The sequence below is a fragment of the Aptenodytes forsteri genome, unplaced genomic scaffold (assembly GCF_000699145.1).
Source record: "Aptenodytes forsteri isolate BGI_AS27 unplaced genomic scaffold, ASM69914v1 Scaffold582, whole genome shotgun sequence".
NCBI classification, from domain to species: Eukaryota; Metazoa; Chordata; class Aves; order Sphenisciformes; family Spheniscidae; genus Aptenodytes; species Aptenodytes forsteri.
Genome location: NW_008795675.1, coordinates 131861 through 157205, shown reverse-complemented (window position 1 = coordinate 157205; position 25345 = coordinate 131861). Strand labels below are relative to the sequence as shown.

The 25345-nt window shown below is 46.8% G+C and overlaps 2 protein-coding genes across 3 annotated transcripts in view; both read right to left on the bottom strand.

The window, feature by feature from the left end:
- Positions 1 to 1752, bottom strand: part of CHGB (chromogranin B) — a 13101-nt gene extending 11349 nt beyond the window's left edge. For both annotated transcript variants that reach the window (XM_009282591.2, XM_009282592.2), the window contains exons 1-2: positions 1725 to 1752; positions 1090 to 1219 (exon numbers count right to left, since the gene is read on the bottom strand). The gene's annotated coding sequence lies outside the window, so the exon portion shown is untranslated. The remainder of the gene's footprint in view (positions 1 to 1089; positions 1220 to 1724) is intronic.
- A 16422-nt stretch (positions 1753 to 18174) lies between these two features.
- The window catches only part of CUNH20orf196 (chromosome unknown C20orf196 homolog), a 53067-nt gene continuing 45896 nt past the window's right edge, over positions 18175 to 25345 (bottom strand). The window contains exon 5 of the mRNA XM_009282590.1: positions 18175 to 21390. Within this exon, the coding sequence (XP_009280865.1) occupies positions 20870 to 21390 (521 nt within the window). The 3' untranslated portion in view covers positions 18175 to 20869. The remainder of the gene's footprint in view (positions 21391 to 25345) is intronic.

The window sequence follows — 25345 nt, the reverse complement described above, 5'->3', positions numbered from 1 at the left end:
CTCCCTCGCCCTCTCGCCTCCCCTCCATCCCGGCCCCCGCGGCTCGCCAGCACGGGGGAAGTTTCTCCCAGGCTGGGAAAGCCGAGCTCGTTTTCCCTTCCTTTGCAAATACCACATCTCTTCCTCCTGCCCCCCCTCGCCTAATATTCCTAATACCGCTTTACATCCCTCTGCCCCGCCATCCCCTCAGAAAAGGAGAAAAGCGGGGTTTCCCTGCTGCTTTCTCCAGCTCAGAGGATGCAGTATGATCCTCGGGTCTTTCCCACCGTCAGAGGATGCTGAGCCTCTACCTACAGGGAGGAGATGCGGTAATCCTTCCCTCTGGAACAGCTTTCACAAGAAATAACCGCTGCGTTTCCACATCCATTTCCGATCAAAGCCTTTCCAGGTGCTGTGGCAGCCTTTTTTTCCTGCAAGGTTTCTGTCCCTTCCACTCAAATCATTGCCCCTCCCTGCACACGGCAAACCCAGAACCAGAGAACAACTGGAAAGCAATCCCCGTATTTAGGGCATCTGGTGAGTGAATGACACACAGTGCTCCTCAAGAGTTTTATCACAGAAATCACTGCTCTTAGCATCCATCTCCACAGGCAAACCTCTTATTTACTGTGATGATGCTCTGGGGAGCCAGAACAAACCCACAGAGATCAAGTTTTACATAATTTTCTTAAACAGCCCCCACTGTCCCGATTAGTCCGTAATGGACTGGAAAGCACAAATGACAAGCTATGATGAGCTCTCCACAAAGCAAGCCTGAGCACTCCCCCCAGTTCCCTTCAAAGCCAGGCAAAGACATTGTAAGACCAGGACTTGTTTTGCTTTTCCTTTCATTAACTCCTAGAGGGCCATCTCCAAATTATGTGTACTTTTCAGTTCTTCTTTTTTGTTTGTTCTCAGTGCTAAGCAGGTGGCCCTTTAATTGCCGGTGTTCATGGAGGACAATGGATCTGTACATCAAAATGGCAGTTATCTCTATTATCATTCTGTGTACTATTATATTGTGTATTAACAATGCCAGGCTGCTATAACCATATATCCCTTAAACATATAAAACAGGACACAAGGACACAACACTCCAGCGAAACTCACGTGCAGCTTCATCTGTGCGTAAAGGAAGCCAGGAACTTCAGCTCCATTTGAAGCTTGTTTCAGAAGACAGCCTTTAACTCCAGGAGGCAAAGCCAGATACCTCGTTCACCTTGCATTCAGATTACAGTTTCTGCAAAATAACAGAACACAGTTACCTGGCCACCGTGAAAAGCAAATCAACACTGCAACATCTTCTCTGCTTCCTCAACCTCCCCCTCCTACATGCCATTCCTCTACTGCCCATACAAGCCCCATCTCCACAGGCAGATGCTTCTTTGGAAATCACTAGTCTTGACTGTGGGAAGTCGAGAGCCCAACTCAAAAGACTATGAAGAATTTCACGGGCTCCAAGGCCCCCATGTCCTCCCCCATCAGTGTGAGGATTCAGCCTGGCCTCAACCTCCTCAGCTGCTCACAAGAAAGAATTTTAGGTGAAACATTTGCTGTTTAAGTGTCCTCTGCTTCCCCAGGCATATAAATAGCACTCTCTGGTTATCCTTGTGTAACTGCTCTACTCCAGCATTGGTTGGCTATACTTATCTTGGACATGACAGTCAAAAGGGGCAAGTGATACAAAGATGCTGAATAAAAATAGCCAGCTATTTTACCATCTATGAGGTATTTGTACTAAGTACCTGTATCACACAAGTCCTGTTGATAGTCGGTACAACCACCACTACAGAAGCCTTCTTGCTGCAGAAGAGACAGCTGAGATTAAGCAGACCTGCACCCCTGCCTCACATGGCTTCTAATCCATCCCTTGCACTGCAGCAGCAATCACTGGGGCTTCATGGCTGTTTTCTCTGTGCTGGTTCTTTTATTTGTATTTGACTTGTAGGATTTCTCTGAAATGCTCCCTCACCTCAGCATTGTGTGGGCTGATCCCGAAGAATCCAGAAGTCCTGTATTTGCTGTTGATAAGAGAAGATGTTAAAGCACTGCCGGGGCATGTTTTGCCATCAGTTATATCAGGAGACTGGGAGCACATGTTAACGCCTTCAGATTTGATCAGAATCGAGGTTACAAAGATTTGCAAGTTTTGCAGGAGGTCACCCAAGAGGTCTGTGACAGGAGCACGGGCAGAACTGGATGGAGTATATCTAATTTCATCGTCAGCATCCAAGGGTAGGATTTCAAAACATGATCCCACAGACTTTTCTGCCAATGCTGGAAAACCAGACAGAGAGAATCCAAGCACCTTGCCCGCAGTTACATTAAGTCAGCCTGTATCTTCAAAACAATGTCGCTTCACATGGACTTTTACAGCCAGGTATCAGCTGGCATGAGCTTCCCCTCAGATTAGGAAAGCGATGTGACTGCATGAAGTCAGGATTACAGCAGGTGGTGGCATATTTCACTCAATCGGTTGTGAGTGGCACACCCCAACCTCCCTTCTCAGATGTGTCAGAACTTCGACTGCAGTGATATACACACCTCACAATGTTGTGACAATCTATCGCTCTATGAATAAACAGTATTTATCCTGCTGGATTCTCTCAAATACAAACGCTTTAAAAAAAAATACACATTTGGCTCATCCTAGAAGGTAGAACTTCAAAGGATGACAAGCGAGTTTCTGTGTCTGAGCTCCTTCTAAATGGAGAGGAGACTGCTCGGGGAATATGAGGATTGCTCTCCTCTAATTAGATGTGCTAGTGGGATTATCTTCATTCTTGGATGCCAACTAGTTTTCATGGAATAAAAATCCTGCAGCCTATTTCATGAACAAACTCAGCTCTTTCATTCAGAAGGTGCTAAGGGGATGGATCTGGAGAAAAACACCAATCAAATCTGAAAAGCCAGCACCTCAAGGGACATCATCTCTCTAGCTTCACTAATGGCAGCAAAAATCCTTTCAGAGGTCTACACATATGCAGTGCCGGTTGCACCATAATGGATACTGGAGTTGTACAGATGCTTAGGCTTTGCTGCCATTATACATTACCATATATACATTTACCCATAGCTCACTAATACCAACTGTTACAGTGGCTTAGAGCTGGTGCAACACATATTTGAACCATGCCCCAGGAATTCAATTATCATCTTAGTAGCTCTACAGTGAGACAGGATTAGGTGCCTGGCTTATCTCCCTGTTCGTATGGTAATGGACTTCAGAGGAGTTAAAATCCATCAGACACATACACTGGAGAGGGAACAGGCCAGTGCTCAGCTGGATCTCATCTGTGCTGCATCCAGACAGGGCGCCTGGCAAAGCAGAAGGGACAACCCTTCAGGGGTGCATATGCCTGTATACACCCAAAATCTTTGCATGCCTCCAGTCAAAGCCTCTGTGAGAGGTGGCAGCCAGGACCACACTCAGACCTCCCCCTTCTTATTGAGCAAAGACTATTTATCCTGTACCAGGCACCTGCAGTGATGCTGATGAATGGAGCTTGCTTGACGAGCTATGGGAGGATCTGACAAACAACAGGGACTGAGGTATCAGGAACAGTGGCTGCTTGAGCTGAATCCATGGGAGATGAAACGATACTGCTATTAGACAAGGCAAGACGCTTCTAAGCACACCCTGCAGCAGCCTGTGCTTGGGTGGACTGGGCTGGTCCGGTTTGATACTTGTAATGGGTGGTCAGTTTGCACATTTCGGTTTAGCCTCTCTGTCATTCGAAACCCAATAGTGATAAAAAATGCACCCTCATAGAAGAACTGAGTCCACAGGATACAAATCACCTGAATGTACCGAGATATAAAACCACCTAATTCTGTATTTACACAATAACCAGCTTCCAATTTAAATCTAAAATGCACATCTTTTGCCTCCACTGAAATATTTTTGGGTCATTTTTCCCCTGAAAGTTAAACACGCCTGTCAGTGCCTGTAGCCTTAGCACATGGTATCAATGAACTGCCCAGCAAACTGAGCTCCAGTTGAGAGACAGAGGAGCTGTGAAGAGACCCCGTGTGGTACAGATGTGTAATTTCTGTACCGTAGGCAACTATCTTTTTTTCCTTTCTATATTTATATAGTACCTCACACAGTGGAGTTTTGTTCATGCTATGTGCTCTTAGGCAGTACAGAAACAACTGCTAGAAACCGACTGCTAGTCTTTAGTCTCAAAGACTTTCTTCAAAGAATATCTAAAGAATCTACAGGATATTTCTGCTTCAGAACCAAGAGAACCTTAAAAGTTCAGGTAGACTCTTCTTGAGTTGTCTTTCTCGGTCTTCTTTAAAAGAAGAAGATTTTGCTCACTTGTAACCCTCTTCTCTTCCATGCAGGATCCTTCTAGCTCCAGCTCTTCTGTGATATATCTGTACCACAGAAATAAGATCAAATGTTATATGGCCAAACTGAAAAGAGGTTTAAAATATGCCTATAAGACATGTAATAATTGTTAAGGGATATTAAAAATATATGCACACTCTGCTATGGTCTTCTGGAAAAAGCCCTATGCCAGCTGATATAAATCTTCAGGGCCTCTGGATACACTCACAGGCTACAGAAGCTGTAAAGATATCACCAGAATGAAAAAAACCACAAAACCAAGCCAAACCCAAAACACAGGTAAGCGAGAGAGGCAAGACCAAGTCTAAACACAACCGTTTCCCTGACATCCCACATTTTCCACATGAACATCTTCATATATGCCACTCACACACACCTATCTCCTCCCTCCCAGTCATTCCTCCCTCAGTGTTTGTCAGCTCAGATGGGAGAAAACTAGATTATGCTGCAATACAAAAATAAATACATAAATAAAAAGCAGACTTTGGGGCCTACAAAATGAAGGACAGTTTTTCTATACTGCTCTGTCAGCATGATTACCACTAAAAAGTGGTGCCACTTCCTAGGTCCTTCCCTGACAGCAACTTGCTGACCTTGCTTGCTCCAGGCAGTAAACGCAACTTAGCTCTTGCAATTACACTGGTATGGCATCCATGGGAAAGATGACATTGATGTGAAAGAGCATGCATGTTTCCTGCCCTCCTACAAGAGAAAGTAGGAATTTGCCTAATACCGTTGCACTGCTGGGATTTGTAGTCACAAGTCTCTTCGTATTATCTGTGCTGCCACTTCTCACCTTGGTATAAATTCCTGATTCACTGTCAGAAAATGATGTGCTGGAGTCCCAGTCAAAACCTGCCACTCCAGATGAACCGATCATCAAGCTAAAATGCAGCTTTGGATCCATGGGAGCCCTTACATGATTACTCATGGCTTTATGAATTTGGCTATGACTAAACCCTCTCCTAGCCACAGCTGTAATGAAATTGCCTTGCTGACAACAGGAGCAACCTCCGCAGCCCCAGACACCTCCTCCTCTGCAAGGTGGGGAGGTAACAGCACCCCAACATCCTCCACACCAGAGATGAGTCCTGGACAAAGAGCAATAGCACCCCTGAAAGCTGCCAGCAGGTCTCCCCCGGCCCAGCTTTTGGATGCTCGGCATCGCTGCAGGACCGGAGCTCCCAGGTAGTTGATGCCCAGGGAGCAGCCTGAGAGCTGTAGGGCATCTCACCCTCCAGCCTGGGCACAGTGGAGCTGCACACCTAGATCCACCACCTCCCAAACCCCCCCCCACAAAACAACCCTGCCCAACTCCCCCAACATTTTTTTAAAAGTATGCAATTAACCATGCTGGTAACTTCACTGGTGAAGAAGTTTGGGGCTTGTGCAGTAGACTGTAAAACAGGATGGAAATTTCTTTCAGCAAGCAAAATGCTGACTTAGGCCCTTGTATTTTGAGTGCTGCTTGTCATTAAGCAAAAATTACTTTTACAGTTGCCTTTGCACTGCAAATAATTTCATTTAGGCAATGAAATGGCCCCATTCAATGTTTCGGCCTGCATTTTGTCAACTGTGTGTGTTCCATTTAATATTTACAGACTGGGGCACTAGTCTGGCTTACTTAGTAATTCATTTCTTTAAATATTTATAGCACTTTCACTCTCAGCAAGGGTTCTGTATGGTAAGAAAATATTGTTCTGTGGTTGAGAGTGTCATGGAAATTTAAGAGGCAAATTTCAATTTTGTAAGATAAAAATATTTTGATTTCTGCAACAGACTGTAACGATTTCAAAGGAAACTTTTTATTGCTGAACGACGTATGTACTGAAAAAACAAATCCCATTATGCCCTTGCACATAATTCCAGACTGAAAACACAGTGCTGAGAGATCTATTTCATGGCACCGGTACTCACACAGCAAAAGGAATCACCAAAGAAATTTTCAATCACCTCTTTTCAATCGCCACTGGCACTAAAAACAGAAACCCAGCTGCAAAAAGACCCTATGAAAGAGAGAGCAAAACCTGCAAAATGCAAAAGGAGATTTTGCTAAGATCTCCTCCCACTAGAAAGTCCTTTTTTTCTTTTGTACACCCTGATTTTAAGACTTTTAGGCTCTCTTTGTGAAATGCTGTGTGCTTATAAAAAAGGCTTAAGAGGCTTAATTTTAAAGGCAGCCTTGGGAACTGAAAATACCTGGCAGATACTCTGTCAGTGTAAATTTGACTAGTTCCATCGACTTCAGAGACTACATTCAAATGATACCAGCTGAGAGCCAGGACCAGAGAGCACATCCCTGGCCTGTCATTTTAGGCTTTGCCATAGATGCGTGTATTTTCAGGCATTCCCTCCTGCGTAAGACGATAACTACCTCTATTTGTGATGTAGGGACAATTTTCCAGAGGCAAATGATAGTTATAATTCCTCTGCAAAATGCCATACGGACAAGGTGGGGCCTGTCGGGGATGTTGCCTTCCTCGCACACAACCCCCCCATTCACTGGACACCACCATCCTGCTCCTGAGTTTTTTCCAGTCTCATGTCCCTCATTATGACTCCAGGGACCTCATATAACTCACCCCGACAGCAAGGCAGAGGAAGCAGAGGAACGACATTTCAGTGCTGACCTGATGTTTTGCAAAAGACCCTCCCTGCCACTGCAGCATGTCAGCTGGAACAGCAATCCTCCCAGCCTTTGGAAAAGCAGCCACCATAATACGTAAAGTCAGTAGGAATGATCAGTGGGAAAAAGCCCAACAGATAGCGGCTCTTCAAGCCAAGCAGCAGTAACCGCTTCTCCTTGCAGGAAGAGTGTCCAGAGTTTGGCTCCCCAAAAGCGAAGGCTTTCAAATGCAACCTAAACCTTCCCTCCAACCTTGCAATAACCAAGAAAGCACCTTCTCAGGGATAATCAGAATCTTTTCAGAGTAGAAGAGCTATTCTGCAAGAGGCAGAATTAATGACACATAAATTCAATGATTTTGAATGTGTCCCCTTTCTCCCCATGGATCCCAGCTTACGCCTGCATCCCAGCGTGGCCATCCACCTGCTCCAGTGCCCTGTCCCCACCTCCCTCCCTGTTGTCCCAACCATTTTGGTTGGGCATGGTGCAGTCTGGAGCTGTGCAAGTACTGATCAGCTGACAGGACAAGTGCTGAGTGACTGGCTGGCAGGATGGACATGAGCTGACTTACTTAATTGTCTTTCCCTCAGGGAGGCATTAATTTGGGTCTCTCTTATCTATCCATCTGCCAGTAACATTAATTTAGGTCCTTCTCTTCAAACACGGATGGTCACAAACCTTCTGGCTTTGCTACCTCTGTACAAACAAGCCAGGCAGCACTGGCATACCAAAGCTCCAAGCACAGATCATAGAATCATAGAATCATTAAGGTTGGAAAAGACCTCTAAGATCATCGAGTCCAACCGTCAACCCAACACCACCATGCCCACTAAACCATGTCCCTAAGTGCCGCATCTACACATCTTTTAAATACTTCCAGGGATGGGGACTCAACCACTTCCCTGGGCAGCCTGTTCCAATGTTTCACCACTCTTTCAGTACAGAAATTTTCCCTCATGTCCAATCTAAACCTCCCCTGGCGCAACTTGAGGCCATTTCCTCTCGTCCTATCGCTTGTTACTTGGGAGAAGAGACCGACACCCACCTCGCTACAACCTCCTTTCAGGTAGTTGTAGAGAGCGAGAAGGTCTCCCTTGAGCCTCCTCTTCTCCAGGCTAAACAACCTCCTCGCGTCAATCTAAACCTCCCCTGGCGCAACTTGAGGCCATTTCCTCTCGTCCTATCACTAGTTACTGGAGAAGAGACCCAGTTGCTAAACAACCCCAGTTCCCTCAGCTACTCCTCGTAAGTCTTGTGCTCTAGACCCTTCACCAGCCTCGTTGCCCTTCTCTGGACACGCTCCAGCACCTTGGTGTCCTTCTTGTAGTGAGGGGCCCAAAACTGGACACAGTATTCAAGGTGCGGCCTCACCAGTGCCAAGTACAGGGGCACGATCACTTCCCTACTCCTGCTGGCCACACTATTTCTGATACAGGCCAGGATGCCATTGGCCTTCTTGGCCACCTGGGCACACTGCCAGCTCATGTTCAGCCAGCTGTCAACAGATGCTACACATGGATCCCATGGCCCCACACCAGGGCCACCACTCTGTCCCTTCTCCAAAGATCTCTCCCTAGTCAGAGAGAGGATCACGGTCTGGCAGAAACTCACCTCCACACTGCCTGGCACTCATTCACTATCCCATCCATCTAGCTGGTCTCGACAAGAGGTTTATGACTTTGTGGCTGCCAGAAAGCAGATATTGGGTTCCTGTTGTGCTCCCTGGAGAAGCACCAATTTTCAAGTAGCAGCACTTGCCGCAAGCAGCGGGGTTCACTACAGCTGACACCTGGCAGCCTACGGGCAGGACCAGGCAGAGAGCAACGGGCATCTTTGCTGACATTCAAAATCCCATCACACACGTCTGCCTCTGCAGCTTTCCAGCCAAAAACTCTTGCCATGTGCTGCAGGGCCCCAGCCAGGGATGTAGAGCCAGAACACAGCCTGCCAGTGAATATAGAAAAAAAACTCTTTCAAGATTAAATGTCCTCACAAGGTGGAAACCAGCAGATGCCAAGAGCCATGACCTGTTATCCAGGGGTACTAATGTGGGAACCTGCCACCACTGCCCTCTCCAGACTTTGCAAAGGTGGCCTTGACCAGCTGGGAGCCCAGCTCCCATGGGAAGGGGGTGGTGACAGTTCTCCCTGGGGTCCTTAGCACCTTTGCTGCCATTTGTGTTGGGCAGCAAACAACATGCCTGGTCCTCCGGCCTGTCTCTTGAAAAAGCAAGTGTAGGACCTACTCCTTGGCACAATCTGTCTGGATTTCCACTCAGTGGCCATGCCTGCTCCCTTGGGCTTGGCCCCGTATCTCAGCCTTAAGCGATGCCCCAGGGTTTCCTCAGCCTTTCTGCTGGCAGCCAGTGCTGGCCACGCTCAGACAGGAGGCACTCAGGGGTGACTCAGTCCAGCCACTCCATGTGACATTTGAAAGGCTGAGAAGAAAGCATTTTAAACACTCTGGGAGGAAAAAAACATACATGCTGGTGCAAGCCCTGACGAAAGGCCCAGCATCCAGTTGTAACCCTAGGGGTGGAGAGGTGATGCAGCAGGAAAAGCAGAAAAAGTGACCCTGAAAGAGACCTCTGCTACCCTGGACATGGGGAAGAGCAAGCCATAGCGGGTGGCTTCGCCAACTCTTACACGAGGCATACTGAGCCTGCAAAGTGTCATGCCCTGGCTTTGGGAAGAGACAGTTCTCGCACGTCTCCTCCTCCATGCAGACCCGTGTCAGGTGGCCACCTCAGGGGAGATATTTCAGCTTAAATGGGTCAAGTGTGGCAAACTTACACTGGGAACAAAGTTAATAGCACACTTTCGTTCAAGGTTAGGAGCACCCAATGCTCCCTAGCCAGTGTGCATGGGTGACTGTCCCACCCAGGCTGAGCAGCCCTGAGGACAGCCTGGGACCACCCCAGCCCACAGGCTACTCTCAGTTGCAGCCTGATGGATATTGCTGCCCAAAATAGCCAATCCCTCCTTGCTAAGGGCATCACACCTCCCTCGCCCCCAGCCCCAAAAGCGCAGCCACGCAGTAGATCCCTATCACAAACTGCCACCCCCTCCAGGGCCTCGCAAGCGGGGCTGGTTCAGCCTTAATAACATTAGCAGCCTCATTCCTTGCTCGGAGGACATGGCTGTCGAGGATGCCTGCTGCACTCAAACCCTGAACAAGAAGCATCTGCGCTTAATCAGCTTCATTTCTTTCTTGTGGCAGGCTGGGCGCTGATGCCATCTCCTCTCATCGAGTACCAGCGCCGCAGAGGCACCCCACAGTAATGGGAACAGGAGGAAGGGGCCCAAAAATTGTTCCCTACCCTTGTCCAGCACACCACTGGATTTTAAGCCTGATCCACCGCTGCCTCTGGAAAGACTTCCCTAGTCTTCAAAATAGCTCTTAGCCACAGTCTGTCTCTCCTCATCCCAGATTTTTTTTTTCTCAGTAATTCACGTGCAATACCAGACAGTCAGCATTAACACTCAGGGAGACAAAAACCTAGATGTGGGACTTGTCTACACACACACATTTCTCATCACTCCACGTGGTACTCAGCTTGTGGTAACTTCTTTCTGCTTCCAGCACCGATACATCTCAAAACTAAAACTAACCTTTCCATACCAAAGTGAGAATTCAGATCACAAAAAATCCCCCACAGAAAACCAAAACAAAGCAACTCCCCTATAGATCCAGCCATCCTGCAGAGGGAAGAAGTGCTTTGAGAATATGTAGAGAGTTATTCCACGGCCACCTTCAGCTGTGCCCTGACTCTCTTGGCCCCCAGCCCATGCCCAGAGCAGTGATGCTCCCTTAGGGACCCCCAAGACCCAGGGAGGACAAAGGGACAAGGATGTGAAAACACACTGGCCTCACAAAGCACATGCTGAATCACTTCTCCAACAAGGGGGCCTGGATCACAGACACAAAACCGTATTATTTCAACATCTAACTGCAGCCTTTTTAGGGGAGTTGCTGTTAGCCAAAGATGTGAGTGTAAATGCCCTGTCCTCTCACTCCTTCTTCAAAGCTCTCAGATACCCAGAACAAGCTGCTGGGAACTCAGAACAAACCAATTTGTGAAGGTCACACTGAAAATGCATTGCAGGGCATAGCATTGATCTCCCCTATCCCCACCTCAGTATCTTTAATCACAGAATAATCCTGTTACCCTGGCAGGAGGTGCTGATTTTAGCACCCATTTAGCAGCATTCCTGGCCCATGTACTGCATCTTACCCAGAAATGCCATCATTACAGATAATGCTGGATAGTGTTACCTGCCCTGAGGTTGACTGACATTTCCCATTACAAGAACCTACCTTCTAGTGCGAGTGAAACTTTGTTCAGTTTGAACTGAGGTGAGATTTTCCATGCCAGATGTTCCTTCCTTACAAGACTTTCCCTCTTAATTCACAGCACCTGCAAATAAATAGGCCATTGCAAAGGCAATTTAAATAAAGGTTTGACCTTTCAGCCATGAGTTTTCTGGCTTTGGTTAGCTTCAGCTACTGTCTTAATCACATCTTATTTTATGCTCTGCATGCTATGTGCCAGTTTTTACTTTTAAGGAAGAAATGCTGGTATATGTTGCTGGCTAATAGATGTGCGGGGAAAAACAGTCATTAGGGAAAGCCTACAAAACAGGGTATTTTTAAAATGAACTTTTGTGTTGCAGGAAAACATTTGCCCCACACAAAAGCACCTACACTCAATAATGAAACAGACACATTTATATAGGATGTATACTGCCTGTTGCACACTGATTTTAGCAACCATATGTCCCGATATACCCACACATACCAAAAAACCTCAAACTCCTGGGGAAAGATCCTCCGCTGGTGTAAATGGCCCCAGCTCCATTCACAGGCTGGGAGCTACTTCATTGACACCTGCTGAGGATCTGCTCCGGCACCTGCCTGTCACAGGAGCTCAGCTCTCTCCCTGACTGCCTTTCGGCTCCAGGATCGGGCAGGTCGTTGGCATGAATCAGTGCCTCCCACTAGCAGCTGCGTGGGAGGGAAAATAAAAATTCTGTCGGAGTAGGCATCAGTGAGGCCATCGATACCAAACATCCTGGAGGAGGTCCAAGCTGAGGAAAGTGGGGAATGACTTAATAGCAGGAAAATTCATCAAGGATGACAAAATAGTTTGGATCAGGCATTTATGTAATGTTTGTTTCTGGCACTCGCTGCCTGCCAGACTTAGTCCAAAGATGACCCCCAAGGCAACCCAGGCAGCTGGTGCGCATGTGCAGGGGGCTTTGTACCTGCAGCAGCGTGAGTCACCCCTCTGAGACACTGAGGGATGCTGGTCCAGCTCAGCTGCTAAATACCCAAGCCAAAGTGCACACATCTCTAAAGGACCTTGGGTGGGCTTTGGATCTGGGCCGTGCAGCAGGGAAACCCCTTGGGCACTGGCTGTCAAGTCCTCACCATGTCCTGTGTTCCTCCTACTTGGCAATGACGGATCGATTTTGGCCTTGCTTGTCAAACCCTATGGGGCTGATGTTATTCCCCATCTTTTACTTCACTCACACATTTCACTTGAAGATCTTGTGGGATCTTGTATACCCACAGCCCTGAAGGGTGTTGTGGGTTTTAGGTGTTGTCCTAGCCCAGGCTTGGAGTGCTGCTCCTCTGCTGTGAGCCAGGACACTTTCTTGAACAAGCAGAAGGAAAAAAACCCTTGGATTTGTTCTGCAGTGGAAGGCACCAAATGCCTTTGCAAAAGCAGCCCCCACATACTACCAGAGCGCACAGGGGGATGAACAGAGGTCACAGCAGGGAAGCCCAAAGCTCAGCCATGGCTTCCTGGAAATAGCCCTGGGACGTTGCAGGGCACGCAGCTGCAGGGGCTCACACCAGGAGACAGAGGGGAGCTGGGTGGAGGGAACACGGGCTGCGGAGGGGACACCTTTGCTGCTTCAGGCAGGGTCATTGCAACAAGGAAAGAAACAAATGTGACTTGCACGTGTGCAACCTTTGTAACGGGAATCAAGAGTCCCTGCTCTCCCTTCTGTGCAAATTGCCAGAGCCACAGCAGCATGATTTAGGGAAAGTTGGGAAAATTCCCTCCTACAGCTCTTGAAGTGGGCAGGAAGCAGAGGGCAGGAGGGCGCTGAGAGCACCTGGCATCACCCTGCCTGGCAGCTCTGCCCTGGGATCACGCAGCCGGCCCCGCTGAGCGGCAAGTCATGCTCGGGCTAGAGCAAGGGAAAAACAACAACTCGGAGGGATGTTTCCTACTGCGCAAAGGTGTCACTTGCAAGCTATCCTGCCCAGAGTGTGCACACAGCATGGGCAACAGCTAGCAGGAGAGTTTCAAGGAGACTATAACTTTGCGTGCATTTTTTTGCTCAGTGGCTAAATGTTCAGTGGTTACAGCTATGTCTGCTTTTGAAAGCTGAACCAAAGCAGCCCGGCTGTCTACTGAGCTCACAGTGGTGGGGCATGTTTGGGTACAAAGTGGTCCAGCATCACCTGGATCCTCACCTCCAGGGAAACAGGTTATTTCCTGACTTAAATAATGCAGTGGAGAAAAAATAAAATGATGGGGTGGGTCACAGAAGCAAACAAAGCGAATGGAGAGAAACCAACAGCAAAGGGCCTCTGATAAGAAGATGATTCGTGCTTCGTTGAGTGCTGAAACCATGGAAAGGTCAAAGCTAAGTCAAGTGCAAGCCAGGCAGAGAGGAAAGCACTTCACCCCCTCAAAAGGAAACACAGTTTCTCAGAGGTTATTGCACAGGCTGGGGAGAAACGTACAGAACATGGGATATTTCTGTGAGGGCCTCGTACCACTCTTGGTACTTAAACATCCAGAAAAAACTGTTCTTTAACTGGAAGGAGCCATCATCTATCTACCATACTTCCAGGCCACTATTTCAGTCCTTCCAAGGGCAGCTAAGCAGAGTTAGATCAAAACTAATGAGCCTCTGACTGTGCTTCTGTGGCTTCTTCCAGTCATGGAAGGAAAAAAAACACCACCTAAAAGGCAACAGGGCTCAAAATTCTTGAAATACTTGAAATTCAGGGAATAGCAACATGACAGGAGAAGGCAGATATTTCGCATAGTAACAGATACCCAGATAGTGTAAACTCAGCAGTGTATGAGGGGTCATGGCAGCAGCAAAGCTGGGACATGAACATTGGGACCAGACATGTCTAAGGGCAGGAACATTTGCACGGGAGCGTTCATCCTTTTCTACACGTAGGGATAGGACAGAGGGACAGTTAGGTCACTTCAAAAGCATTGGGACTTTGGAGTAAGAGCATGGGCTGATTCATGTCTTTGACTTCAGAAGAGGTGAAAAATAACCACAGTGCAAGGCCTTTCTGTATGTAACTGCTACAACTATCTGAACTTATATATCCTAGATACAGATTCCCTCCCATCCCAGGAGGGAATTTCAAGCTTCATGAACTTTCATTTGTTTTCTAGGAAGGTGCCCCAAGCAACATAATTTCTGGTTTTATTCGCAAAGGCCACAAGTTTCCTCTTCTTCATTTTCCAACAAGTGTGGGGGCTCTGCCTGTGAAGGCAGTGAACCTAGAAGTGCTTTGCAGTAGCATTTCCAACCATGCAAAGAGAATCACTTTGGCCAACTACTTCCAAACCGCATCCCAGGATGCCAGATTATCATCCACCTAAAAAAGCACTGAACTGAGAGTTACCCCCTATCCGTTCTCCTTGTAGGTAATTTACCCTTCCTCAAAACTTACCCTCTCAATCACCTACCGTGCAAATCAGCGTGGACACAGGAATCAGACTCATACTCCAAAGAAACCAAATACAGTTAAGAAAAAAACCCTCTCCTCTAGACAAGACCTGCGTCAAATTTATCACCTGCTCCAGAGATGTTTATTCCAAGGGGCTCTGTCTTTGCCCTTCCTTCTGTCTCAGTGTGAGACACACATCTATTTTTGGCAGGCTTATTGGCATGAGCTGAATATTGTACCTGGAAGTGAGCAGTGCACAGAAGAACTACAGGCGCTCCTGACCGTGAGGGGCACAAACTTTTCAAAAGACTGTGTGTTTCAGTAGCATAGAGCTTACCACGTCCTCTGCAAGATGCCAGCCAAGATTTGTAGATGTGAGTCACAATACAAATTTTTCAGCTGCATCCAGTCTGTTCTGCCTACGTTGCTCTTTAAAATCAAACAGTTTCATGCTCTCCTCTGCCGGTATCTATCTTCATGCTCTTTCAGCAGCCGCCTATTCTCTGTTTTGTCATTGCTTGCATCTCATTTCCTAAAGGGTTGAAGAGTAATGAGTCCTCTTATCCCTTTTCTTGCTGCATCAGAAATTTCTAGTAAGAAAACTGGCGTGTTAAAGGTGGTGGCTGTGCAGCCCCAAGGGCCCAGAGGAGCTGAAGCAGAAGCATGACCTCTCCAGAGGCGCCTCGCCTCCCCTCTGGCCCCTGATGTATAGAGAAGCAGCACAATCCCCCCACAGCGGGACCCCAGATTAACTTCCTGCATGGACACGCACCTTCCAAACTAAGATTGCCTCATTTTGCCATCATTTAAAACCCTTAACAACAAATGAACAGCTATTCCCTTGAATGTTTTCTAAATCTCATTCAAAAAGCAGATAAAAAGATGGCAGCTCAGGTTTTTCCAGGCCCCAGGAGGAGCACCCTGTGTGCACCCTTTCTCCTCACAGCCCCAAAGAGGGGTCCAGGCAGATACCTCACATTTGTTATGAGTGAGGAAGGCCACATCTGGCTCTGGGGCTGATCTAGGGTCAGACAGAGTCCATTAGGACTTCTTTTCTCTTCCATCAAAGCCCAGCAGGTATCTCTCAAACATCAGTAGGAGCAGGACTCTCCTAAAGAACAAGAACCTCATATTTTGCTCTGAGCTTTCTTTGTGGAAACTGTATGGGTTTGGCTTTTTTTTTTTTTTTTTAAATCTGACTAGGAGACCAGGTGGTTTTAGAGCTAACCCAAAGCACAGACCAATTCATCACCAAACATAATACAGCAACTGAAGGGATTCAGGTGCAGTCCTCTGACTTCTCCAGCTCTCTCTTTCTCGGAGGTTATTTCCCTTAAAATGGCAGTTAAAAGGTCTTGCACAGCAACTCATATTTAACTGTGTGGAACAGCATAAATGCTGGCAAAAAATTATAAGCAACAACATCTGATTCACACTGAAGACCTTCCTTCCTCCCTGTACATCTTCAGCAATAGCTCCCTACATCTGTCAGTATTAATGACCTTGTAGCTGTGACAGATCTGTGGTGGTTAAGCAATGCGAGCTGGCAGGGAGAGGCTAGTACTGTTACTGTAATTATTGATAGCACACTCAATAGCACGTTTGTTTTTTCCAGCTCTATCTATTGCTGAAACAGTTGGTATTACTCTCCTCCATAATTTTTGCCTGCAGGATGCTTTTCTCTGGATTCTGACAGACCAGCACCTGCGGATATATTTACCACTACAGAAATTATGCTGGATCCTCATCTCAACTCCTTTTTTTCCCCTAGCACCATTAACTTGAGTAGCTAGGGGAGCAGCTGAGGGTCTGCTCCAATATTTTGTGTGCCCTCCAGCACACGTACAACACCCCTGCCATAAAAGCAAGCAAGCAACACATCAAGCAGAACCAACAAGAAGCCAGATGTATCAGTTTCACGATCACTCAAGGACAGCAACCTAAACCCAGACAGTCCCAGTATAAACCTATTTGCAAAGAGAGATTGCACCAAATCCAAAGATCTTGGCCATAATTTGCAGCCAGCTGGGCAAGCAGGGCCTCTTCCTGCTCTGGTTAAAGTCAGCAGCCAAATTTCCATTGCCTTTGCTGGAAACACCCACAGAGCACAGCAGCTGTGCCAAACTGCCAGGGGCAGCAAAGCAGGAATAGCAGCCCCATGTGAAACTGCAGCAGGGAATCTAATGTGCACGAAACACAAACACCCATGCTGGCATCTGGCCAGAACAGATGAGAGGTCTCAGCAACTGAGCTGGCAGAGTAAGAGCTATCTCCAAACTGAAATGCTGAAGATCAAATCTTAAAACTGGTGCAAGCGGTGTGGCTGTACTGGAGTAACTGCATTAGCTGGGAACCTTGATGTTGACCTTTGAGATCTCAACCGTCCTTTCTTCTTTCTTCTTCACCCATATGCTGTCACCTTCTGTACATGCCTTCCTCTTGCTCTCCGTGCTTCCTTGAACATGTCCACACTGGAGAATGAATGGCTTCCCCAGTCAGTGAGCAACATCACAACAGCAAACCACCCCTTCAGTGGACAAACCTGTGGGTGGAAAACATGCACAAAGGCACACGTCTGCCTGGCAGAGGGAGTAAAGCAGCAAAGAAGCCACCGAGCCAGTAGATAGGAGGCCTCCAAGAGAGAGACCTTAAGTGGTTGTGTGGGGGTTCATTGCTCTGTTGCTGACTGACATCAGGCTCTTTGGGCACAGAGAGATCTGCTTCATTTTAAAGGGAAAGCTCCTCCAGGGATCTCATTAGCACCATCATGAAAGACAGAAAGGAACTGGAGGTTGGTGGAGGGGTGATGGTGGGGAGGGAAACAGGACAGAAGCGCTGTCCTGTCAAGCTGCATTTAAACTGGCAGAGGAAGGAGCCTGGGAGCACTCTGCCCTGTTGGGACAGTCTTGCTGCCCCAGGGAAGGGCTGCCTCCTTACCCTGTCTGCAGGTGAGTGGTTGGGGTGGGGAGGCAACATTCAGGAGAACAGCCACTCAAAAGCTCAATCCAAGGCACCTACTCACCCACCTGCACTCATGGGGCAGTTTTCCCCCTGCCAAATCCCTCCTCTTTCTCCCTGTGCTCTCACTCTTCCTGGGGTCTGTCCTGCTCCTCTCTCCCATTGGTGACTGGACACCGTTGTTTGAGGGGGGCAGCAGCTCTGGCCAAGTTTGTGCCTCTACAACTGGCAGCAGAAGACAAGGCACCCGTGGTTGTGTTTGCAGTGGTGGGAGGCGCGTTGGCATTGTAACACACTCGTCCCACTCTGCAATGCTGAGGACTGGTTTGACACAGGATCCTGGCAGCCCTACGCATTTTAAGCTGATTGCTCCTTGAAAGCTGCTTCCACCTTTCTGAAGACTCCATTGCAAGAAGGGAGTGAAGTAGTCTGTGAAAGAGCAGTTTAGTGGATCCAGAACACGGGTAGATTCCCCTCTATTAGGCTGAGAAAAGTCACAAAAGCAACACACAAAAAAAGCTAAGAACCCACAAAAGTAGGAGGAAAAAAAAATCCAACTTTGTTAATTCAAAGCAAAACATCTTAGTTATAACTGCAAATCAGCTTAAGAAATTCAAACAGACATAAGTTAGGCCCCTTGCTGTTGCTCACCAGAGGTAATAGTCATTGTTACAATTTCTTCTACGTAGCATCATAAAATGCCAAATAGGACTGTGCTTCTTTCAAGTGCAGCCCATTCAAAGCAATTGGTGAGCCTTGCTTGGAACACTGGGCAAAGGAGAGGGATGCATTCATCTCCCCATGTCTTGAAGAAATCGAGGAGAGATGTTTGTCAAGGGAATGAGTAATACAAATGGCTTGGCTTTCAGCAGACTAGGAAATACATACAGCAGGTTCCAGCACAGGTTTGTAAAAAATTAATTAGCAGTGAGTGGGAAAAGGAGTGATGAGTGTTATTCTCTGTGCTGCAGTCTTGTTTAACTTAATAAAAGTGACTGAACTATAAGATCCCAGTGAAACACCTCCTAAAATTAAGTGTTTCTCCAGAATTTGTTTCACAGTAGCCGTGATCAGGTATTCTAAACTCTATCATGTTTCGGCTCCTAACACCAGATATCTGACAAGACTGTCAGACACCCCTAAACATTTAGCTTGTTTTGTTATCATTAAAAATCAATGGGATTTTGGAGCCTAATTTATCCAGCTGGGCTCTCCTCTGCTTCTGTAAGCACCTAAAATATGAAAATCTGCCATAAAATAATTAGGTTTATTCTAAATTTTAATGAAAATCTAACAATAAAAGTTTGGAGAAGACAAAGCTCAGAATTTTTCCAGAAGGTTTCTTTGACTTGCAAGCCCCCCAAGCAAGCTGTGAAACAAAGCAAAAACTACATCAAAGCAGTGGGCCTGGCAACCCTCATAAGAACTACCACATAACTATCTTCTCCCCCCAGGTGTCTCTTTTAGAGCCTGATACATCATTCAAGAACAGAACATTTATAAGAATAACTGCAGGCAGTAAAGCATAACTTTAATGGCTGACACAACCTGTCCAGAGAGTGATCGGAAGCTCTTCTTGCTCCTGGTTGACCACTTCAAAGGGCTCCCACATGCTGAGTAGAGGGGCCTGAATTGCAGCCTTGCGCGACAGCAGCACCCTTCCCACCAAGACTTTGACAGAGGGAGCCCAGGTCTGCACCCCTCATGCAGCTGTTTTCCTTGGGATTCACTCCCAGTTTCCACAAGCACAAAGCAAAGGAGAATTAGGCCTGCCAAATTCCTAGTGATGCATCAGACCCAGAGCACTTTAAATTCCCCAGGTGGCAGTGACCAAAACCAACTGCTCGGAATTAGTCCTTCAGGTCACCTCTTAATGTCATAGGGCAAGCGATAGTCACCACAACTCAAGCTGGGCAACCAGTGCATGGGGCCAGTTCCCACTGCAGCCAGTGGTGATCTTGCCAACTAAACCCAGAGCAAGAAAGTTCTGGGTATAAACAGCAGCAGAGCTTGTTAGAAGAAGCAAACCTTTGCTGTAACCAACCAACGCCAGATGATCCCTACTGGAGAGCAACCACCTCCATGGTTCAAACATCTCACAGAACATTTTCCTTCATCCATCAACACACCAGGAAGGTAATCACAAGGTCTGGTGCAGTGCCAACAAAGATAATAGAGTGTACTCAAGCAATGAGCATTGGCTTCCTCTCTGTGAAAGCTCTGGGCTCAGACCCCATGGTAGCAGAAATCAGCAGGGGCTAATGGGTAGGGAGAGAGCTGGAGAAAGCAGCATTGCCTCTACTGAATCAACCAAGTGACCCACAGTCTTGGGCATGCTGAGATGTGAGCTCTGCTTTTCCTAGATACTCTGCATCTTACAGCAGGCAGCTACCAGGGCAGCTGGCACCAACTCCGCAGCTTCCCTATGGACACCTCTGCAGGGCCTTTGCTCATGAATCTATTTCAGGTTGCTCTTAAACCAGCTCATATAGATAGGAAAAAATCCTCAGTCTGCTCAGCTGGTGCATTTGAAGTGTTAGAAACATCACTAAGGTGATATAGCTTTTATTTCTCTTTTTTTATCCCTCCTGTTAAAAAAAAAAAAACCTGCTCAGAAGCTGTATTTCCTCTCTCTCTCATGCACACACACACTTTTACTGTCGAAAAAGCTCACCCGCATTGCAGTCATGACCTGTGGGATCATATGCCTGTAGATAAACACACACAGCTATCAGGCACCCCCGTGGAGGCATAGGCATTACAGTATCAGTCAGGTACAGATCAAAATCTTAAGTTTCCTCCCTAGGTCTGGGGCATACCGTGCCAAGCTCATTCAATCAGTCTGTTATAGTCAACAGCACTTGGACATCCATGCCCACACAGGGGCCGAATTTGGGCTGGGCCACTGTTCAGCTGGGGTAGGGATGTAGGTCAATTTAAAAGCCTGGTATGTAGAAATCATCACATTTGATGTCCCAGCAACAGACATTGTATCACACATCACCCATCCCGATTAGTCAACACACCCCAAGCAGTTACACAGGGACCACAGATGCTCCTTATGTGGTGCTGCCCTGCAGAGGCCAAGGTGGCAAGGTCTGACCCAGATGAACCCGTCCATGGAATATGTGGTGTTGAAGGTGGTGCTAAGAGGAACAGTGTCTTTCCAAGAAAGTCACCTCTTTTCAGAGTGAAAGCCAAGCTCCAATGACAGAAACAAACCAGCATCTTGCTCACTTCTCATGTGGCATGTCAGGGCTATGCTCTGTCCATGTTTCTTTCAAGAGGAATTGCAGGACATCATCTGAGAGTCCGGGTGTTCTCTTTCTGTCTTCTAAGACAACTTCTCCCTCAGCTGGCTTTGAAAAACAAGCAGTAGTGGGGTGGTTTGGAAAGATCTTACACCCATCTCTGTTCAAGACCACCTGGGCCATTTGCAAGCAACGTGACGCATATTTTGTTCCATCCCGGTTTGCTAGCTCTGAAATCTTCTGCGACAGACACTGTGATGCAGCCTCATAGGTGGGATCCATTCTGTCTGGCCGTTTTTTGCAATGCATTTTGTAGAAGCCATCAAGACATTTCCTGACACTGGTATCTTCCGCACTATCATGTTCATACATCCATGAGAGAGCAGCATCATTAGGTTCAGTGGGCTCACACAGCCCCGCTTTTGGATAACATCTCACATTTGTTTTCTCAGAGCCTCCAGCAGAAAAGCTTGCAGGAACTGCAGAGGGTAAATCGTTCTCTCCTGCAAGCACAAGATCAATGAAACTCATTAGTCACCAGGTCAGCCCTGTGGCAAAATCTTTTTTTGTCCCCCCTCACTGCAGTCTGGCAAACAGGCTCTGTGCAGGAGTGAGCTAAGTACTGCTTTAAACTTGGCTGGACTGCCAGAGGGGCTGGCTGCATAGATTCATACAACATGGGCTGTATTTGGGGATCTCATAGTTGTCCCAGTCTCACCCTACTGCAGTGATTGAACCTACTTGGTAGTATGCACCTCCTAGTTCCTCTCAGTCATACTTCCAAAGAGGTGGAAATTGGGATCTTCTGCTGTTGGGAGACAACAGCTGACCCACAGGAAAGTCTAGTTTGCAGCTGAAGCAGTTCTGCCTGTTTCCTTTTTTCTCCCTTCATCCCTGGGTCTAATTCTTCCCTTTTCATAGTTCTCAATTTTACTCCTACAGCACAATGTGCAGTCCTGTCCCTCAGCTTTCAGCCAGATCTAGAGCCTTGAAACCAACACTGTTATGGTGACTGCATAGAGTTTGGGAATGCGGATTGCGAAAGTCCCATTTTTGCAGCCCAGCTGCACTAAACACTCTTCCCACATCCTGCAGGAATTTTTATAGATAACATTTATGTAAAGGCCAAGGACTCATTCTTGTCTAGCTCTTCTCCTCCTTCCTTGCTGACCCACATCTCTGGATAACAGCCAGGGCTATGGTTCACTTCTGCTCCAATGCAATCAAGGGGGATGCTTTGTACTTGCACATAATTAACACAGCATCAGCACAGGGACTCTTGGCAATGACGTGACCATGATGATTAGCAAGCCACACACAGCTTCTAGTATGAAAAGCCTCCATAAAGGGACCTTGAATTGGGCTCTGGTACCCAGGGAGTGCCTCTAACTGCAATCTCATCTCCAAGCCCGCCATGCCAGCCAAGCACCCGAGTCACCGACAAGAAAATTTTCCAGGGCTCAGCCAGAGGTTGCACAGCCGTCATCTGCAAGTTACATAAGCAGGACGCAGGGAGTCAGAAAATAGCTTGGTCTTTTCTAATTCTGTGAAATATGAAGCAGAGTGCAGTCCTTCATTTTGATAAGAGACCATGTTCAAAGGAAATCTCAGTGCGGTGGCAGAAGGCTGTTCTTTCCCTCCCAGTACACAGAGTTACCCTCCCCTTCCTGAGTGGTCAGAGATTCATTAAACTGAAATTAAGATGTCTGTGCAGCCATACTGTACATTGCTTCTTTCTTCCTCCCCCTACTTTCTATCTTTGATCTTTCTTTTCAATTTCACTTCATCTCCGATTCTGTAATTTTAAACAGAACTTTTCTTCCTCTTGCAATGTGTCATTTCCAATGCAGTACAAAGAAAAGCTTAGTGGCCTTCTTTTAACATCGATATATGCCATCAGAGTAGCAAATCAGAGCTAATCAAAGAGAACAGGTCCATTTTGCCTCAATAATCTCTCAGCCTTGGTGCCTATGTTAAGTTAGAACTGAAGTCTCATGCATCTCTGTTAATTCAATCAAGTGGCACTTGCGCTCAGACTCCTGTGGCAATTGCAAACCCCTGTGCCGTACTGTCATCTTGCTACTTCTTACGCACAGCTCACAGACATATTTTGTAAAAGAGCAACAGCTGCCTCCAGCTACAAATCTCAACCCTACATGATCCAGGAAGAGCAAAATCTTGTTGGTTTCATGGTGTCAGGGGAGACCTTTGCAATGCTGCTCTGCCTTTCTCCCGCAATCTGAGATTGGATATTAGGAAAAATTTCCTCACTGAAAGGATATTACTGAAAACCCTTCACTGAAAGGGTTATCAAGCACTGGAACAGGCTGCCCAGGGAAGTGGTTGAGTCACCATCCCTGGAGGTATTTAAAAGACATGCGATGTGGCCCTTAGGGACATGGTTTAGTGGTGGACTTGGCAGTGTTAGGTTAATGGTTGGACTGATGATCTTAAAGGTCTTTTCCAACTTAAATGATTCTATTCTCTTCTCTTCTCTTCTCTTCTAAGCCGGTATGACCTATAAAGCAGCCATCCTCTGTTGAAGCACAATCCACCGAAGAAGTCACTTGTAAGTATTTCAGGGGTATATTTTGGGGTTTGATTAGTCAGAAAGTACTCAATTAAATTATTGGGAGAACAGTTTTCTTTCAGTTACTGATTCAAATTTATGTATCTCTATTTTTCAACAGTAGGCCCTATCCTCTTAGTGGATTACTTTTCCAGCAAAGACTTCTTAAGGCAAGACATGAAAAGTTAGATGCAGAATTCCCAGAACCAATCTGTATCCCACGAGGTTGCACCTTTCCTCAGCTTTCCTGACAATTTCCCAATACCTTCTCAAACTATGTGCCAAGACTAATCTTTGCAAATACACTCAATCTTTTCCTCCCTAAAAGATATCAGTCAAGGTAGAGGCCCTTCCTCAACACCCTCTAAAGAGCTGATATTGCTGTTGTAATGCACAAATCTCTTGAATGACTTATAAACCACAGGGCACAAGCCCAGTAGCTGGATGCCTGCAGTGTCCAGAAAGAGCTTCTCAGCTGGGGCACATGTACAGAACACAAGCACACCACATAGGCCAGCAAATGTGCTGCTAAAGGCAAAGGCAGCATTAAACTTATCAATCCCTTTCCCCTCTCCATGCACCCCTCAAGAAAGCTGGGATTCCCTGATAACACACAGCAGAGTTGCTTCAAAGCTTAGACCTCTCTGGCCAGCTGTCAGCAGCGGGAAAAGCGTAGTTTTGTAAACTCTTTATCCTTCCATGGCAAACTTAACACAGCTGTCACACACCTTTGTGTTGGCTTGACCCACCACCTACAGAAGTCAATGCAAAGATAAGCAGGGCTGAAAACTCACACTGCATTCGCCTGAAATGGAGTTTCATCACCAGAGAATCTGGCCCAAATTATTTTTTGCAATTTTCACTCATTTATACTACCAAGCATGTGTTAAAGAGGGGGAGAAAAAAACCCAACAACAACAACAAAAAAAGCCCCCAAAACTGAAACAGGTCATTACTCATGTCTTGATTTCATTCTCATATGATGGATAATCATCAGTAAGAATGTACATTATTTCATCTGCGCCTCCACTCCACGCTAATTGAAGTTCAGCATTTGCAGCTTATTAGTAAAAGACCGGAGGGCTGATAAAAGGATATTCTTTGTGTTTATAAACCTGCTGATGAAAATTTAAAGTCTCCATCTGGTACAAGAACATAACCCTACCACCCAAAGCACACAACCAAATCCTGCTTTGGACTTGGGCCACTTTCAGTGGTGCAACAACGCTGCAATATTATTATTTGCACTTTCCAAAAGCAGCAAGCAGCTCATGTAGCAGTTTGAGTCTCCATATAACTGTGTTCAAGCACATACAGTCAGAGTATAAAATAAGACATCCCTCAAACAGCAGAGCTCCTACACTGCTGGCTTTCTGGGGAAAGAAATCCCCCCCAGTTCAGGTGGGCAGCAATCCCTGAAGCTGCTAGTGCTTCATTAGAGCTGGTGTTGCTGTGATCTCAGTCTCTGCCCCTTGCAGGGGCTTAGCTGGATGCCAGCAGCTGCTAATTCTCTAGTTACAACACCTGTAGCTGGATTTGTCCAAGCTTTCTGCCCTCTCCCACACTGTCTGACTGCCTTCTGGGGACCCTGCTTGTAGGACATGTGGTTCCCCTCCTGCCTAGTCCACAAAGGCCCATCCTATTAGTCTGGGAGACTTACACTTTAGATCTGAGTATGTGAGAGCTAAACCACAGTCTTTGTCATCAGCAGTTCTGTGAAAAGGGCAATTACATCACTTGTTTTAGGGCAGGAATCATTTGCCCTAGGGCTTAGGAATGACTCATCTCTGGTACAAATGGAGCTCAAGTCCAAGCCTACCAAAATGAATGCCAATCCCATACCCACCCCAGAGCTGCTCTGGTGCTCTCAGGTGTTGGACACTATTGGA